Source organism: Micropterus salmoides, unplaced genomic scaffold, assembly GCF_014851395.1.
Source record: "Micropterus salmoides isolate LMB-PRFRI ecotype aquatic unplaced genomic scaffold, ASM1485139v1 Ms_hic_scaffold_10, whole genome shotgun sequence".
NCBI lineage: Eukaryota > Metazoa > Chordata > Actinopteri > Centrarchiformes > Centrarchidae > Micropterus > Micropterus salmoides.
In genome coordinates this window covers 67,255-86,447 of record NW_024040041.1, presented here as the reverse complement: position 1 = coordinate 86,447, position 19,193 = coordinate 67,255, and the positions used below count along the sequence as shown (strand labels likewise).

Below are 19,193 nucleotides of genomic sequence, written 5' to 3'. Positions count from 1 at the left end.
TGTAGAACTGAGAAAACTTTAACGTTGTTTTGTTGTACAGTCAAATGAATTGTAGGTAGAATATTGGAAATGCGGCATATCATTGTTTTATAATAAAGTGATTTTTCTACATAAAAATCTTGATCTCAAACATGACCTTTGACCCTAATTTGAAAATGAATGTACTCTGCCTTTGCATTGCCTGCAAAATAACAAGGGGTCATGTTAAGGTAAAAGGCATTAACTTCCATTTGATCATTCGCTTGGTAGTTGATCCCTATATAAAATGATATAGGCTTAAGAGAATATAAACTTTTATATAGTATAATGTAAATGCGAATTAATTACATGTAGGCCTATTTGAAGGTCACAAAGTTGCATTACCACCTCAAACATCATTATGTTTTTTATAATTCCATTGTCGTATTGATTTGAAACAAAACAACCCTATTAAATTTATATTATTTAATGCAAAATGCAGACTTCCTGCTCAAATTCTCTGGATGAATTCCAGAGTAGGATCCTGAAGAGCAACTCATGTCATGGATTTATGTCACGGTTTGAGGTGAACGCAAAGCAGGAGAGAACCCAAATGCACGACACTGGAGAGCAGACATACAGTTCAGGGGATTTTAATCCAAAACAGCATGCATGAACAAAACTCTCAGGTAGTAGAAACTGGCAAAATCCAAGTCCAGAACTGGGCTGCGAGCCCTCGGAGGACAGAATCAGTTTTTGGTCTCAGCACCTGGACGACAAAGAAAGATGATATGCACATGTTTTGCACAGAGTTTATGTCTAACAGGCCACGCCTACAATAACTTGGTATAGGAAGCTACAGATTGGCTTATAAAAAACCAAGTGTATAGTTGTTTTTGACTCGTCTGATTTATTAAAATATTTTAAACAAATTTGATCTACAGCAGTGGATGGTAGTTAATATATATCTAAATCTTCATTTTCTCCATAAATGTCCACATTTTCTTCAACAAATGGCTGGGTTACATTTACATAGTTCATCATCACTGCTTCCTTCTTTTTTGCTTGTTCTTCTCTGTTGTCCTACACTGAAACAGACCACTGTGGCCTTTATAGAATTTGCATCGGGGCCAACTTCCTCATAATTATGATCTTCATCATCACTGCTTTCTTCTTCTTTTTCTTCTGCTTGTTCTTCTTCTCTGTTGTCGTTTACACTGAAACAGACCACTGTGGCCTTTATAGAATTTGCATTGGGGCCAGCATCCTCATAATCATGATCTTCATCACTCTCCTCTTCTTCCCCTCTCCCTGCTTCCTCTTTGAGTTTCCCCTTGGTGCATACTGAATCAACATTCACATAGTCCTCCTCCTTCTCATCATCTTCACAATGGTTGCTGCCTCTGACAGACACTGAAACACAAGCATCAGGACAAAATGTTTCATGAATGTCAGAATCAAATCTTTACAAGCATTCAAGCACAAACATTGGGTGGAAGTGTATTCTGAGAAATGAAAAACAAAACAGAACCAGTCTTTTTTTATGTCATGTACTATTTTTCCTGGTGAGCACACACATTGAGTTTGGACGAGGGTTTCTGGCTGCTTGGCTCGTCGTCTTCTCCTGACAACCAAACAAACCACCAAGACCAGCAGGAGCAGCAGCAGACCCCCACGTGCTACTGAGGAGACCAGCGGCAACAAAGGCACTATAGGAGAGAGAAACATTTTAACTTAATTTAATTTTCCATACCATCATTTTACCATAGAAAAAAATAATGTACAGTAATGCAACCTGCATCCATTTGTTCCCTTATGATTTGAAAATTATACTGTATATATTATATATATATAATTATAGTGCTGACTCACGTTAACTTTGAAGCGCTTGTTAAATCCGCTCGTTAAATACAATGTGCCCGTTCCTTGATTATTTATATTCCTTTAATCTGTAAGGGTCCACCAATCAAAAGAATCAAAAGAGCTTTTCATAAAAATTAATCCAAGTTGTGAATCCTGTCATGTGAAGTCCATCACTCTCTGTCAGCTAACTTCTCTCATCCTGCACCGTGTTGTTGTTTTCGATAGTTTGCTGCCTTCAAAATAAAAGCGCATAACCGTCGGTCAGAGCTAGATCAAATAAATGATGTGTATTTGATATTATTCTGTTTGAAATAAATAAACTGTTTGACAGTAGTTTCAGTTTTGTGCAAAAAGAATTAAAGGCCTGTCCCATATGGACACCTGTCCCAAATAAAGGCAGGGTCAATTCAGTGATTTTAGCAAATAAAAGCCCAGGCTATTATTCAGAGTTTTACGGTATACATATATCGTTATTTACTTTTCACTTGTCTTCACCTTAGTTAGTAAATAAATATTTCACTTCAATCACAGGTACGGTGTGTGAGTGACCCGGGTATAACCCCAAGTCCAGCACACCAGCATTCACCAGATCGTCTGCGTGTCTTCCGTCCCGCTTTGTTTGTTCTCCCTCGCTCTCACAGAACCACTCTAACCTGCCTGCCAGTCGCCTGCCTGCTCACCTGCTTCACCCTCACAGCTTCAGCTCAACCACCTCGCTTGGTTTTCCCTATCTGGACCTGGATCGCTCCCTCACCCCCTTTTGACTAGTGAACTGTTATCCAGCTCTGTCGTGCTTTTGGGTCCAGCTCTCTTGTACACACACATAACAGTACGATCTGGGCAACATGGACCCAGCTGACTCTGATGCCGATAACACCTCTGTCCACAAGGCCCTGTCCAGTCAGTCCTTCTGGTGTAATGAATTTGATATTTCATCAGCACCAACAGCATATCTGCTCTTGACACCCCCGCTCTGAGTTCCATTTCGTATGTGCTGGATCCAGAACCTTTCTACGGGGAGTTGGATAAATGTCGGGGGTTCCTGTTCTAATGTTTTCGCATGTTTGACCAGCGACCAGTGATCTTCGCCACAGACTCTTCCAAGGTACATTACATTATGGGACTCTTTAGAGGCCGTGCTTTGTCCTGGGTAGAAGCGACTTATTCCTATAATTTTGTGTCAACTCTCTCTCTCTGCAAGTTCTGTTCCCGTCTAGAGGAGGTGTTCAACCACCCGGACCACTCCGGTAAAGCGCTTGTTACGCCTGCGGCAATGATGCGGCTCTCTGAGGAGTTTTTGTGGATTCTCTGAGTGAACAGTTGAAAGATGAGCTTGCTGCTCGTGATGAACCAGCTGATTTTGATGCTCTTGTTTCCCTTGCAATCAGGTTGGATAACTGCCTAAGCGAACGCCGCCGGGAGAAGGGACACCTGTCCGTCACCAGCCAACTTTTTTTCCCCGACCCACTGCTTCCACGTCTCCCGAGCTAAGGCCTCCATCACCTCCCAGAGCTGCAGTCGACGGACCCATGCAGTGATTCCTTTTGAACGCGACCGTTGGATGAGAGCTGGAGAGTGCCTGTACTGTGGCAGACCTGGGCACCGCATCGCCCTCTGTCCTGTTCGGCCAAAATAGCAGACTCGCCAGTAAGAGTGGGGGTATTGGTGGATCACAGCACAGTTATTTCCCCATCTCCCATTCGTATGCAGATTCCAGCAACAACATAATTTTCCTCTTACTAATAGATTCTGGGGCTGACGACTGTTTCCTTGACAGAGAATTCGCTTTAAGAGCGGGCATTCCTTTAGAGCCTCTGAGTAACCCCCTTACGGCTAACGCCTTAGACGGTTGGCTGCTGGCTCGAGTCACTCATCATACAGTCCTGGTCAACTTAATCCTGTCAGGCAATATCAATGAGCAAGTTCGGCTTAACATCATCTCCACTCCAGATTCCCCCTTAGTACTAGGTTACACCTGGCTTAAGCTACACAATCCCCACCTAGACTGGTCTGCGGGCAGAATAATTGGCTGGAGTATTCACTGTCATTCTGTCTGTCTGCAGTCGGCTCTGCCACCGGCGAAGGGCGCTGTTCCCCAACCGATCCCTGACCAACTGATTTATTTCTTCAGTTCCTCCAGAATATCACAACCTTAGCGCAGTCTTTAGTAAAGATTTGGTCATTACCACCCCATCGTCCATATGACTGTGCTCGAACTCCTTCCGGGTGCTACACTCTCCTCTAGCCACCTGTAAAGTCTGTCCAAGCCTGAGATGGAGTCCATGGAAGCTTACAATAAGAGCTCATTAGCCTCAGGTCTCATTCTCCTTCCCCTTTGGGAGCTGGTTTCTTCTCTGTGGCAAAGAAGGATAAAAGTCTTCTCCCTTGCATTGACTACCGGGGCCTCAACGCAATCACTGTCAGGAAGTACCCCTTACCTCTCATCTCCTCTGCTTTTCAGCTTCTCCAGGGCGCTACGGTCTTCAACATACTGGACCTCCGGAACGCCTACCATCTGGTGCGGATTAGGTCAGGAGAGGAGTGGAAGACAGCCTTCAACACACCTTTGGGCCATTTCGAATACTGGGTAATGCCTTTGGACTCAAAAATGTTCCAGCAGTTTTCCAAGCCCTAGTTAATGATGTCCTCCGTGATTTTATTAACAGTTTTGTATTTGTGTACTTGGACGACATTCTGATCTATTCCAATGACAGGTGCTACAGAGACTCCCGGAGAACAAGGTCTATGTGAAAGCAGAAAAGTGTGAGTTTCACGCCAGCACATTGAGTTTCCTGGGATATGTCATCCATGGTGGGCAGGTGAAGGTGGATCCGGCGAAGATTGATGAACAGGAACCCCCAACATTTATCCATCTCCCCGGTCAACAGGAAACAGGTACAACAGTTCCTGGGGTTTGCCAACTTCTATCGTCGCTTTATCAGGAACTTCAGCGGTGTGGCAGCTCCTCTCTCTCACCTTACTTCCACGTCCACCCCCTTCAACTGGACCCCTGAAGCTGACCTGGCATTTACTCCACTTAAGTGGCAGTTCACCACAGCGCCCATATTAGTGCAGCCCGACTCCTCCCGCCAGTTCGTCGTCGAAGTGGATGCCTCGGATACGGGGGTGGGTGCAGTCCTCTCCCAGCGCTTCAATACAGATCAAAAGCTCCATCCTTGCACTTTCTTCTCTCGCCGTCTAACCCCTGCGGAACGTAACTATGACGTGGGCAACAGAGAACTCCTTGCAGTGAAATTGGCCCTGGAAGAGTGGAGACATTACCTGGAGGGGTCCAAACAGCCGTTTATCATTTTGACCGATCACTAGAACCTGCCCTATATCCAGTCCGCCAAGAGGCTCAATTCCAGGCAGGCTCGCTGGGCCCTGTTTTTTGATTGGTTCCAGTTTACCCTCACCTACAGGCCCGGCTCTAAGAACACAAAGCCCAACACTTTGTCTTAAATTCACCAGCGAGGAGTCTCCTTCAGAACCTGAGACCATTCTGCCTCCTTCCTGTGTGGTGACAGCGGTTACCTGGGAAATAGAGTCTCTGGTGAAGGAGGCTCAACGGCACCAACCCAACCCTGGTACTGGTCCTCAGGGATGTCTTTTCGTCCCCGACGCTGTGCGGTCCCAGGTCCTCCAATGGGACAAACACAGGACTTTCACCCAGGAGACGAGACAACAAGTCAATGTTGAGTTATTTTTACTTGAGTACCTATGGCCCTTCCACCGCATGGTACCAGCTCGACTCTACTACTTGCTTTTTTATGGTTTTCCAGTGGGGAAAATTTGTACCTGATAACGCCAAGGTTTTTTAAGCGAGCTGAGTCAAGCTGAGTCGACACCATAAGGTGACATAAAAAACACTGCAGACTACTGATTAGTCAGAGAGAATCGTTAATATTCACTGCATCATCATTAAGCGCACCAGTTCGGGGCCAGTGTTTTCTATTTTACAATGTATGCTATTTCATCACTACATCCACTTCTGAGAAGTTTTGAGGCGAGAAATCAACTATGTAGATTTCTAATATACGTACCACATGAATGTAAGTATTCTAGAGCAAAACTGCCAGCAAGTCAGACACACAACAGCAGACCATCATGACCGCTCAAAACAAACCCACACAGTGTTGATACAGAACTAAAGACACTATCATAAAATACAGTCTGCATTATCATCTCTAATTCCTAATTTTAATCATTCTCATCAAGTGTCAAGTTTCAAATACTCTTAGCAAATGTCTCCTTTCTTCTTGCTCAATTTTGGGGAATTCCAGAGTTAAAACAAATGCCATGTTTATTGTGAAAGGATTCACAAAAGACTTCAAATGAAATAATAAACTCTATATTGAATCCCCAATTTCACTGCTCATGCCTATGCACCAGTGTTAGCTGACAATAACATAAAATATGAAAGAACATAGTTATAATGAAATGAAAGGCTCTCAGCTAGCTAACATCAGATAGCTCATTCCACAACTTCTCACCAAATTCTCCTAACTTCCTATTTTCAGGTCAAAATGAACGTCTCAACTCAACCACCTTTGCCTTCAGACATAATAATTTGTACATTTGCACATTTTTTAGCCCTTAATGTACTGTACAGTACAACACACCGAACAACAAATTATTCTGCACAAGCATCCTGTCTTTGGTCTGCGACAAGATGGACGAGAGATTCTCCTCCTCCAACTCCTACTGTTCCTCTTCCTTCCTCTCCATACTGCTCCTCCTCTTCGTCTTCTCCCTCCTCTTCCTCCTCTCTGGTGTCCTCTATGTCTTACTTCAGATTTCTCTGGATCCATTGTTCCAAAATCGGATGAACCGGTTCTGGCCCTTTTATCTTTCTATTGGAGGTTCTGATTGGTGTGTTATCAATTATGACTCTTTGTGTCTCCACCTGGGTAGCTGTGTGCTAATTGACCATTTAACCTAAGCTGACTTGAGTGAACAATATTGAATGTCAGTGCTTTCTAAATGACCAAAGGAAAAAGGGTGTTCTTTTTGAAAAATGGAGATGTGGTTTTATAATTTTAGATTAAAAGCCTGGTTATAGTGTTTAAGCAACCAACAAAAACTGTAATTTCTTTATTTCACTGCAGGCCCATCAGCCCCCTCTACATTACATTACACAAGAAGCTGACATTGCTGGTAAGTGATGTGTTTCAGTTAAACCTATGGAGATCACTACATTTCCCCCTTGTTGTGGTGCCTTGTTCTTTACTGATAAATAAATCTGTCATGTGTGGAGTGTTACAGCACAACAGCACAGCCTGCCATTATTCGTCCGGTATTTGCATTAAAGAAGTCTCCAAAAGGCTCAAACAGGCAGAGCTGCAGAGCTCTGTGACTGTATTAGTTGAGCTAACAGATGGCAGGCAGAGTGCTAGCAGTTACAGCGCCAGCTGTCACTCAAAGCGGACACGGCCTAATAATGCAACACTTAATTACCCCCTCACAGTTGTCATGAAGGTAAAAATTTGCTATATACATCAAAACCATCGCAGGCTGTAAATATATTTTATTCTGTTGTAAAGCTGGGCATTTTAAGATAGGGGTCAATGGAGATTGAATCCCTTTTAGAGCCAGCCTCAAGTGGCCACTCGTTAATTGCAGTTTTTGTTAGTTCCCTATTCGCTTCACCCAGGAGACCTGCTTGGTTGTGAATTTGGGGGCGGAGCTTCTGAGAGAGCAATAAAGGGAGGGGTGTGTTTGCTTGGTGGTTGAGTTCAAATCTGTATTTAGAATCTCTTACTATCCCATTAACACCACCAACAACAACAAAACAGAACACTACCTTTCGAAACTCCATCAGCCACATTTTGAACTCAAACAAAACTGGCAATAAAATAGCAAACTAACTGAAAGATGATGATCACATCGAGCAGTTTCCTCTGTTAACATTATACAGCATCACAATACATTTTTTAAATATTTCTATTCAGAGCTCTACTCTCCTGATCATCACTCTCCACCGTCAAATCTAACCACAACCCAAATACAATCAAAAAAATAAAGGGAACACTCATCAACATACAACACAATGTAACTCCAAGTCAATCACACTACTGTGAAATCAAACTGTCCACTTAGGAAGCAACACTGATTGACAATCAATTTCACATGCTGTTGTGCAGGAGTAAGGAGGCCACTGTCACTCCGTTACTCAAGAAGCCCTCACTGGATCCTACCGTGTTAAATAACTTCCGCCCTATCTCTGTTTTGCCTTTTGTCTCTAAGGTGTTAGAAAAAGTTGTGCTTGACCAACTCCAGATCTTTCTAAAACGCAATGATATTTCTGAAAAATTTCAATCTGGTTTTAAGTCTGCTCACAGTACTGAATCTGCTCTGCTGAGAGTTTTAAATGACATCTATCGTTCCACTGACACTGGTGATTCTGTGGCTCTTATTCTTCTGGATCTGTCGGCAGCTTTTGATACGATCGACCACTCCATCCTGTTATCCAGACTAGAATGTGATGTGGGGCTAAAAGGCATCGTCCTCCAGTGGTTCCAGTCTTATCTCTCGGGTCGTACTTTCAGAGTAAAGCTAGGAAATTGCTCATCGTCTGTTGCGCCTCTAACCTATGGCCTTCCTCAAGGATCTATCTTAGCGCCTTCTCTCTTTTCCCTCTACATGTTACCGCTGGGCAACATTCTAAGAAGACATGGGGTATCTTTTCACTGTTATGCAGACGACACCCAAATGTACGTTCCAATCAAGAGAAATGATCCCTCTGCCCTTTCATCATTCTTAGGCTGTCTAGATGAAGTAAAATTTTGGCTGGACCAAAATTTTTTGTTTTTAAATGAAACCAAAACAGAGATCATTGTTTTCGGGCCCACTGTTAATCCCCAGGCTGCCACCCTCGACCTAGGCAGACTAGCGGCGTTTAGATCCTCAAGTGTTCGGAACCTGGGCGTTCTACTGGATGAGTCTTTAAATTTTGATAAACAAATCTCCTCGGTAATAAGCTCTAGTTTTTATCACCTACGTCTCTTGTCAAAAGTCAAACCTTTTCTTAATCCTAAAACTCTTGAGATGGCTGTTCATGCTTTTATTACCACACGTTTAGATTACTGCAATTCACTTTACTGTGGTATCTCGAAATCCCAAACTGCTCGTCTGCAATTGGTGCAAAATGCCGCCGCAAGATTCCTCACAAATAGTCGTAAAAGTGATCATATCACCCCAATTCTGCGGTCTCTTCATTGGTTGCCCGTTAATTTCAGAACTGAGTTTAAAATCCTGTTATTTGTGTACAAAGCTTTATGCAACCAAGCACCTAGCTACCTAACTGAACTGCTACAACCGTATACTCCATCGAGAAGTCTCAGATCAGGCGAACAAAATCTGTTACAAGTCCCTCACTGCAGACTTAAACGCAGAGGGGATCGAGCTTTTTCTGTGGTTGGGCCTCGGCTGTGGAACAATTTGCCCTTAGACGTTAGGATAGCCCCTTCTGTGATCTCTTTTAAGTCACTTTTAAAAACGCACTTGTTTTCTTTGGCCTATAATTAAGGTTGTTTATGTATGAGTATCTTTGTATATACATATACCTATATGTATATGTGTGTGTGTGTATGTTTATATGTCCTTTCTGTTGTTTATTTTTGATAACTCTATGATTGCTTGTGCTTCTTCCGTTCTAAGCTGTTCTTATCTTTGCTGTACTGTTCTATGATGTGCTGCTATGCATGGTGTTAGTGTCTTTTAATTTTGTTGTTCTGTAAAGCACTTTGGTCAGTCATTGGCTGCTATAAAATGTGCTATATAAATAAAATGAACTTGAACTTGAACTTGTGCAAATGGAATAGACAACAGGTGGAAATTATAGGCAATTAGAAAGACACACCCAATAAAGGAGTGGTTCTGCAGGTGGTGACCACAGACCACTTCTCAGCTCCTATGCTTCCTGGCTGATGTTTTGGTCACTTTTGAATGCTGGCTGTGCTTTCACTCTAGTGGTAGCATGAGACGGAGTCTACAACCCACACATGTGGCTCAGGTAGTGCAGCTCATCCAGGATGGCACATCAAGCGAGCTGTGGCAAGAAGGTTTGCTGTGTCTGTCAGCGTAGTGTCCAGAGCATGGAGGCGCTACCAGGAGACAGGCCAGTACATCAGGAGACGTGGAGGAGGCCGTAGGAGGGCAACAACCCAGCAGCAGGACCGCTACCTCCACCTTTGTGCAAGGAGGAGCAGGAGGAGCACTGCCAGAGCCCTGCAGAATAACCTCAAGAAGGCCACAAGTGTGCATGTGTCTGCTCAAACGGTCAGAAACAGACTCCATGAGGGTGGTATGAGGGCCCGACGTCCACAGGTGGGGACGTTTGGCATTTGCCAGAGAACACCAAGATTGGCAAATTCGCCACTGGCGCCCTGTGCTCTTCACAGATGAAAGCAGGTTTACACTGAGCACATGTGACAGACGTGACAGAGTCTGGAGACGCCGTGGAGAACGTTCTGCTGCCTGCAACATCCTCCAGCATGACCGGTTTGGCGGTGGGTCAGTAATGGTGTGGGGTGGCATTTCTTTGGGGGGCGGCACAGCCCTCCATGTGCTCGCCAGAGGTAGCCTGACTGCCATTAGGTACCGAGATGAGATCCTCAGATCCCTTGTGAGACCATATGCTGGTGCGGTTGGCCCTGGGTTCCTCCTAATGCAAGACAATGCTAGACCTCATGTGACTGGAATGTGTCAGCAGTTCCTGCAAGAGGAAGGCATTGATGCTATGGACCGGCCCGCCCGTTCCCCAGACCTAAATCCAATTGAGCACATCTGGGACATCATGTCTCGCTCCATCCACCAACGCCACGTTGCACCACAGACTGTCCAGGAGTCGGCGGATGCTTTAGTCCAGGTCTGGGAGGAGATCCCTCAGGAGACCATCCGCCACCTCATCAGGAGAAAGCCCAGGCGTTGTAGGGAGGTCATACAGGCATGTGGAGGCCACACACACTACTGAGCCTCATTTTGACTTGTTTTAAGGACATTACATCAAAGTTGGATCGGCCTGTAGTGTGGTTTTCCACTTTGATTTTGAGTGTGACTCCATATCCAGACCTCCATGGGTTGATAAATTGGATTTCCATTGATAATTTTTGTGTGATTTTGTTGTCAGCACATTCAACTATGTAAAGAAAGGAATATTTAATGAGATTATTTCATTCATTCAGATCTAGGATGTGTTATTTTAGTGTTCCCTTTATTTTTTGTATGTTTTTAAAAGAGACCACGACCGGGGGAGGGCGAGACAGAGTCAAGATCAAGACCAGTTCCCCACATTAAATGACACACATTAAAATGTGGAACGAGATCATAGGTACTTCTCAGATTGATCTGAAAGATCCACATACAAACACTAAGATTTGAAACAATACACTTTACATCCAATCAAAGTTAGGATGTTAACAAATAAATCAGACAATGTAATTTATTTATATTCCCAAAGTTATGGTCTTGACTGGTATTGAAATAAAATCCCGAGTCCTCAATGTCCGAGACCGAGACAAGACTGAGTACAAATGCAGTGGAGTCCGAGACAAGACCAAGACCATCAAAAAGTGGTCTTAAGACCGGTCTCGAGTACTACAACACTACGCCATGCTATACTCCAGTGTAGCCGGTCAAGGCCAAATACTGTGATGGCTTGTTTATGATGTTCTACTTTCTTCAAAAAATCAATAACAACCTGAAAACCTAAACCTGAAAAAAAAAAGCATAAAAAATACAATAGATACTGGCATGTTTGATAGTCACACTCCTCCACTACAAAAAACTGACCTAATTAAAGCCAAAAACAGTCTCAGTGCAAATATATAAACTCTTACAGACACAATACACTGTCTCTTCCAACGGACAAATGGACAGCTGGCTGAAACAAAGCAGAATTTAACATTAATTGGCAAAGCTTATGCAACAACTCATGTTTCATACAAACAGCTCTACAACCGTTATTAAATAGACCTTACTAAGAGATTGTTTAGACAAATATTGTTTCCTAGACCAAGAATGATGTTGCTTATGTCATCATCATCACATAACATCAACTATTTTTCCAGCACCTGCAGAGTGCAGTTTAGGGACTTGTACAGCATTATAAGTTTATTTTTTGATTTTTGAATTTTTGATTGAGTTCTGATTGTAGCGTGTGAGGACACTGCTCCTCAGTATTTGCATGGCTCATGCCTAATCAGTCTACTTATTTATTTGTTCATTTATTCGGATCCCCATTAGCTGCTACTAATGTGGCAGCTACTCTTCCTGGGGTTCACATACAACAAACATTAAAAAAGACATAAAATACAACAAACATAACATACAAATATAAGTTCTACCTGAATCTAAAAACGATACCTACAATGCTTATACAAAAGTAAAGCTACTGACAAAAAGCATCAGCACACATACACACTATTATACAACAAACCATTCACCTAAGCTCATCAATGTTGGATTTATTATTCAAATGGTTTTTTAATAGCCTTTTAAAACCAGCCTTACTGGGTGCTTCAGCAATGAAAATTGGTAAGTTATTCCATATTTTGATGGCTCTATACATACAGATCTGCATCAGTCCTGGGTTTTTTCAAAACTAGACAACCCTTTGTAGCCTGCCGAGTACTATAAGTATGTTGGTTTCTCAGAAATTCATAAGGTTGCATGCCAACCCCTCTTCCTCTCTAAAGCTGATGATACACGGGGCAACTTTTTGAGCAATGTTGCTGGACAATGTTGCTGGTGGGCTAGTGGTGGTGCGGGGAGGGTGGCGGAGTGATGGGGGAAGGGGATTATGGTAATTATCTTTACTCATTACCATTGACGGCAACATTGTATCATCAGCTTAAGCCACGAGAGACTGGCATGCACACTGTCCGTACTCAGCCTCACATCCGATGGACGGGCCAGTGTGGGTCTTGCAGTTTTATTTTGAGCTATTTGCAGCTTAACCTTTTTTGGCTGCACCGGACCAGACAGGTGAATGTCGTGGAAATTATATTTCTGGTGAGGGGTTGAGCAAATAATTCAGTAACAACCAACCGTTGTCTTTGAAGAATTTATTAACAAAAAGAGAATAAACAGTACAAAAAGTAAACATGTACTAAAACATTGACAGCCGGTCCAGAGACCTGCCACCTAGGGCGGCTTCGGGCATCTGACCCCGAGCAAAGGGATGCATAATCATTTACACAGTCTAGGTTTCTATGTTTTGGGGAACAGAGATCCTCTCTCAACCTTGAATGAACATTCCAGGAGAGGAGAAGAACAACAAGAGAGGAAAACACCAAAACAATCTCACAGCTCTGACCTAAACCCTAGTAAATGTGGACAGACTAACAGAAGGAGAATAGGAGAGGAAATGTTAAGGATAAAAACACAATACCTATATATCTGTCGTAACAAAATTAGTAATAACACTAGTAATAGTAATAATAGTAATAGAACATACATAAAAGATTTATTGTTAGAGGACAGTAATCAAGGTGGGATAAAACTAATGCTTGTGTCACCAGCACTATAGTGGCAGGGGTAAGAAAAGGGGAATATCTTCTAATACTTGATATTCCATTACCCATTTTCTTAACAATGTTGTCAATATGTTTCTCCCATCTTGTCAACTGTCCTTCTAGTGTAACGCCAAGCAAATTTACCTTTGAACCTGTTCAATGTTTGAGGCTTTAAGTGACAGGCAGAGCTGATTATCGCCATTAGTCGCATGTCTAGACCTGAACAAGATACTTTTTGCTACATTTAAGTCTATTTTCACAAATCCAGTTCACTACTAGTTGTGATTCCGATTGAAGTGTATTTCTTAATTTGTTTATACTAGTTGATGCAAAATGAATAGTTGGATCATCATTGAGTTTTGTAATATTTAGTCACATTCATTGTTTTTGTTGTCAAATGTGATACAAATGTAACGGACACACTACACTGTGGTATGTGTGGGTGGTTTGCTTGTCTTTTTTTCTTTTTTTTATATTACACTGTATCACCACAGCAAGGTGTCCCGGTGGTGCAGTGCCTAGCCTGTCCCAGACCTTTCTGTGTGGGCATGTTCTCCCCCGTGTCTGTGTGGGTTCTCTCTGGGTGCTCCGGCTGGGTGACTCTAAATTGCCCCTAGAGGTGTGAATGTGTGTGTGTCTGTATGTGATAAACTGGCTACTTTTCCAGGGTGTATCCCGCCTCCCACCCGGTATCAGCTGGAATAGGCACCCCCGCAACCCTGCACAGGTAAGCTGTTATAGACGATGGATGGATGTAGCACCACAGCACTTGTTTTGTCTGGTGGAATTGTTCATAAAATATAGCAACAGTTAAATTCTCCATTCTACTTACTTTTGATGAGGACACTAACTGGTGCAGCCATGGGAGAAGTGTATTTCCGTGTAGACCATGTGACTTCATACACACAGCTGTAGTTGCCCTGGTGTTCGTACTCAGCAGCAGGGAAGTTAAAGGAGGCTGAGTGGTTGACTGCTGGCTTGGGGTCAGTGATGTTGAAGCCAGAGAAGATGAGGAAGAAAACACCAGTGGGATAGTGGGAGGAAGTGGAGCAGGTGAAGACAAAGCTGTCCCCCTGGTGACCTCTGAACCTCTGTTAGGAGACGTCAGGGAGATGCTGGGCGGCTGCAGTCTCACTGGGTAAAAAAACACACCACAGAAATGTTTGACCACACAACAAAAATCTTTAAATATATTTATTGTCCAAATTTAACTTTTCATTTCCCACCATGATGGTGTAAATGCTCTTTTAAAGAATCTACAGTACCAGAAATGTATTTGCTGTAGCATATTAAATTTCTGAATTTGATTGATTGGTGTAATGTTCAAAACAAACTGCACAGAGTGTGTGGGCATCTCCATGTGTAACAGGGTTAAAAATGCACTTTAATAATAATAATAATAATAATAATAATAATAATAATTCTTATTAGGGGTCCAAGCCCGAGTGGGCAGGGAACCCGTGAATGCAAGGCATCGTGGTTCCCAGTACCAGTGGAGCTGGGAACCCTATTGGAATCGTTTTATTATTCCGCAGCTAAAACTCATACTGCAGCCTAGACAGTAAGTGCTAAAGACACTAAACTCATAGCGTAGGTCCAAACCACTGCAAGTACCTCAGGCGCAAAAATCCGCACACTTCTACCACTAGGGGGCGCTATATACGCATTTGCCCTTGGAACTTGGTGCCATTTGTATTACAGCAGGCGACCTGTGCCATGTAGTCAACGTAGCGCCACACAGATCTTAGCATCCATTTCCTAGTGTAAGTTCAGTTATTATGGAGCTTAATGGACCAGTCTGGTGTGTGTAGAGATGGTGTGCTTATTTTGTAGCACACAGGTGTCATTTGCATGTGATTTAGTTTAAGATAAACACAGTCGCTGTCACGACTTCAGCCAGTTCATTCTGCCATTTACTAACTCTCCCTGACATTACAGATCATGCCTTGTCTTGTATAATGTGATTGTAGAATGGAAAGAGTTGATTAAATATCCTGGTAACAATACAGAGGACATGACCTCAGTACGTATGAGCTTTTCCAGTTAAATTTAAGAAAAAAAGTAAGGCTAACTATATCCATCAAGAAGCTCTAGTAAATCATATCAGTACTGGATTCCCTGTTGGTCTTTGAGGCTGTGTTTGGTCCTTTTCATGCCGTGTTCACTGCTGAGCGAATTGCCGGCACTGCACCCCGCCATCATTCCATGCCAGAATTCCCCTGGCCTGAAAACCTCCAGTGCTTGAGTAAAGGTGTAAACACCTTCATACAGTCTGTGGTAAACACAAACACTCCCCTGGTGCTCCGAGCTCCCAGTATGGGCAGAGCTAATCTGACCAGTGGCTGCACAGCTAACTGAGCTAAGCACACTCATTTCTCTAAACTCTACTCACAAATCCCTTCATTTCTCATTGCCTGCACCATGTGGTCATTGAGAAAACACTGACATTCAATATTGTTCACTCAATCAGCACAGGCTGAGCTCGATTAGCACACAGGTGAACCACAAACAGTCAAAAGTGATAACACACCAATCAGAAGATTCAATAGAAAGATAAAAGGCCCAATGCCAGTTCATTTATTTTAGGAACAATGGATCCAGAGAAATCATAAGGAAGACAGAGAGGACACCAGAGAGGAGGAGGAGACACAGTATGGAGAGGAGTAAAGCCTAGGTCACACTACACGATTTATAGCCCGATTTGTTACGTGTGAACTACTCAACGACGCATCAAAACGACTCCCCGACACATTTCTGACACATCGCCGACGTCTGCCAGAAATCCAGCATGCCAAATATCTGGCGGAGTCGGCCGACTCAACATCCATATCCAGCCAATGAGAGCAGGCAGCTAATTTTTCACTGCAAAACACTTTTTACTCCGGCAGGTATAGGAGTAGGGAGGGAGGAGTAGGTGGAGAACAAGAGTCTCTGGCCTGTCATAGACCAAAGACAGGACGCTGGGGCTGAATAAGTAGTTGTTGGGTGTGTTGAACTGTTCAGCACACTAAGGAATAAAACATGAGCAAATGTTTACATTTGTTATTTCTTTTGTGTTCATCATGTGAAAAGGTTTCTGAGGGGGAGAACCATTATTACTAATAACCAGTTTTTGTAGTATTGCTTTGAATCTCTCTCACCAGTGTGTCAGACCGTGTCGCAGTGTGTGTGTTTCTGAGGGCTTGTGTGTCATGTCTGAGGTTTAGAGTTTCTAGAAAAAGAAGCATAATATCAAGAAATGTGTTTAAGAAATCAAGAAACTAACTTCAGCAACAAGTTAAAGCTCTCTGTCCATCAGGAAACTCTGTGAATCACAGAGTTGAGGCAGAGCAGCCGGGGGACACCAGAGAGAAAATTAGAATATATTTTCTAAATTTTTCTAATATTTCTCCATCAAATATGATCGAGTTTCACCAAAATCAGTGAAAAAGTTATTTTTGTACAGCATTCAATGGCGCCCGGTCCGTGAAACACGATGCTTCAGCAGCTTTATATTGAGAAATCTTTTCACTGGACGCTAAATTAATACAACAAGTGCAGAGTGAGTCATCAACATTTTAAAATGGTTGTCCAAATGACAAATTCTTAAATATCATCAAGAATACCTCTAAAACAACGTTTTTGTCATTGATGGGCCAGACATAGTGCAAAGCATATCATAGAAAAACATTTAAACGTGGATTTTGGGAACGGAAGATTTTGTTATTCTATGTCACACTAAGCAGACAACGCATCTTCACTTGTCTTCATTTGCATATGAAGTAATCCAAAAGTAACTAAAAGTAATCAGATTAAATTACTTTTATTTTGTGGTACTTGGATTATGTTATAAGTAAATAATTAGTAATTGTACCGGATTACATTTTTAAAGTAATCCTCCCAACCCTGTTACTGTACACTTTTCTGGGTTAATTGCTGTATTTAATTTATGTATTTATTTGTCTTACCAGTAACAGAGAGTCTGACAGAGTCACTTAAAGGGGAGCTGAAGTCTCGTCTTGAAACACTTGTCTGATACTGACACTGGTACGATCCTTCGTTATCAAAGTTCACTTTAGGTATAATGAAGGTAGCAGAGTTGGTACTTGATGTTTGGGTCGTTCTGAATGAGCCTGAGGTCTGCTGCAGGAGGAATGTTCCGTCTAAATGAACCTGTATTGAGATGGAACAAGTGATGCTGACGTCCTGACCCCAGGTAACCTCACCAGCAGGATTCATGGAGATGCTGGGCTTTGAGAGGCTCTCTGAAAAAATAACACAACAATAAAAATATTAAATGTATTTGTTTAGATATTTGACCCTGCCTGTCTTTTTTCAATAAGCATGTAGTAGTAAGGCAGTATAATGGGCAACTTGAATGAATGATCCACTCTAAAAATAGCCAACTCATAACTTCTTGGTTTATCTAATAGGTTTAAAGATTTGAGAATTTATAATATTATTCTGTTGTAATTATGATAAATATGTATATGATTCTCCTTTCCATTTTGGCTTTGTTCCCTTTTACAGATTCTGACTGAAGGAGTAGCACTTCAGAGCATAAACATATATAGAGGTAGACGCCCTATGGAACCAGTCATACTCCCAGTTGCGCAGCTGAAGAAAGCAAGATGCCAGAGCACTGTGCAGCATATTCATGCTCAAATCGGCAGACCATCGCAAACAGGGCTCAGGGGATTACGATAAGTAAGATTTAACATTACCGTACTATTGGTTGTATTTTGTGAATAGAATATTACCAGAGAGTTGAGAAGGAGCAAGGATCTTTGATATTACTGTACTGAAATCGTAGCCAGCTAGCTAGGCTATGTTTACTGCACCGGCCGGTGTTCACCCGGCCACCCGTGCTCATTCTTCTTACTCTCATCTGTTTCTGCTTCTCTATCATATTTATAGTGTGGGATCATAGGGTGACCAGATGTCCCTGGCTTCAGGGAGTGTCCCCGTTTTTGGCTGCCTGTCCCTGGCTAAATACAGAAAAAAACTCTGAATAGAAGTAATAGTATTAGTTTAAAATAGAAAAAAAATGATAGTCAAACTGGAAATGTCCCCGTTTTTTCCCCCTTTTCAGGGATTATGTTCCCAGTTTTGATCTCGGATGTCTGGTCATAAAAGTGAAAGCATGAATAGAAAGAGTTAAGAGACACGACACACCGCACAGAAACACTGTTGCAGGCAGGTGCAAACTGATGCACATAGACACCTGGGTTGGGCGCAGGTCAGACACTGCCTGGCTTTGGTGACCAAGCATCTCTGTTACAGATGGAAATTAAATTACAGTTTTTCTCAATAGCTTAAACACTATAACCAGTCTATTAAACTAAAATTTCAAAACCACAACTCCATTTTCCAAAAAGCCCACCCATTTCTCTAAACTCTACACACAAATACCTCCATTTCTCATTGCCTGCACCATGTGGTCATTGAGAAAACACAGATATTCAATATTGTTCACCAAATCAGCACAGGCTGAGCTCGATTAGCACACAGCTACCCAGGTGGAAACACAAAGAGTCAAAATTGATCACACACCAATCAGCAGAGTCAGTTCATCCAGTTTGGAACAATGGATCCAGAGAAATCAGAAGAGAAAGGTCTAGGACATGAGAGAGGAGGAAGAGGAAGAAGAAGAGAGAAGGAAGAGCAGTATGGAGAGGAGGAAGAGGTGAAGCAAGAGGAACAGTAACTGTTGGAGGAGGAGATGGGATAGGAGGACGAGGTGGACAACAAGAGTCTCTGGCCTGTCTCAGACCAAAGACAGGACGCTGGGGCAGAATAATTAGTTGTTAGGTGTGTTGAACTGTACAGCACACTAAGGAATAAAAAATGTGTGCAAATGTTTACATTTGTTGTTTC

At 42.6% G+C, this 19,193-nt stretch overlaps 1 protein-coding gene across 2 annotated transcripts in view; it reads right to left on the bottom strand.

Moving 5' to 3' along the window:
• Nucleotides 1-19,193, bottom strand: part of LOC119918278 (leukocyte immunoglobulin-like receptor subfamily B member 3) — a 200,988-nt gene that overhangs the window by 134,402 nt on the left and 47,393 nt on the right. For both annotated transcript variants that reach the window (XM_038738927.1, XM_038738934.1), the window contains one exon: nucleotides 17,285-17,581. In XM_038738927.1, the coding sequence (XP_038594855.1) occupies nucleotides 17,285-17,581 (297 nt within the window). The remainder of the gene's footprint in view (nucleotides 1-17,284; nucleotides 17,582-19,193) is intronic.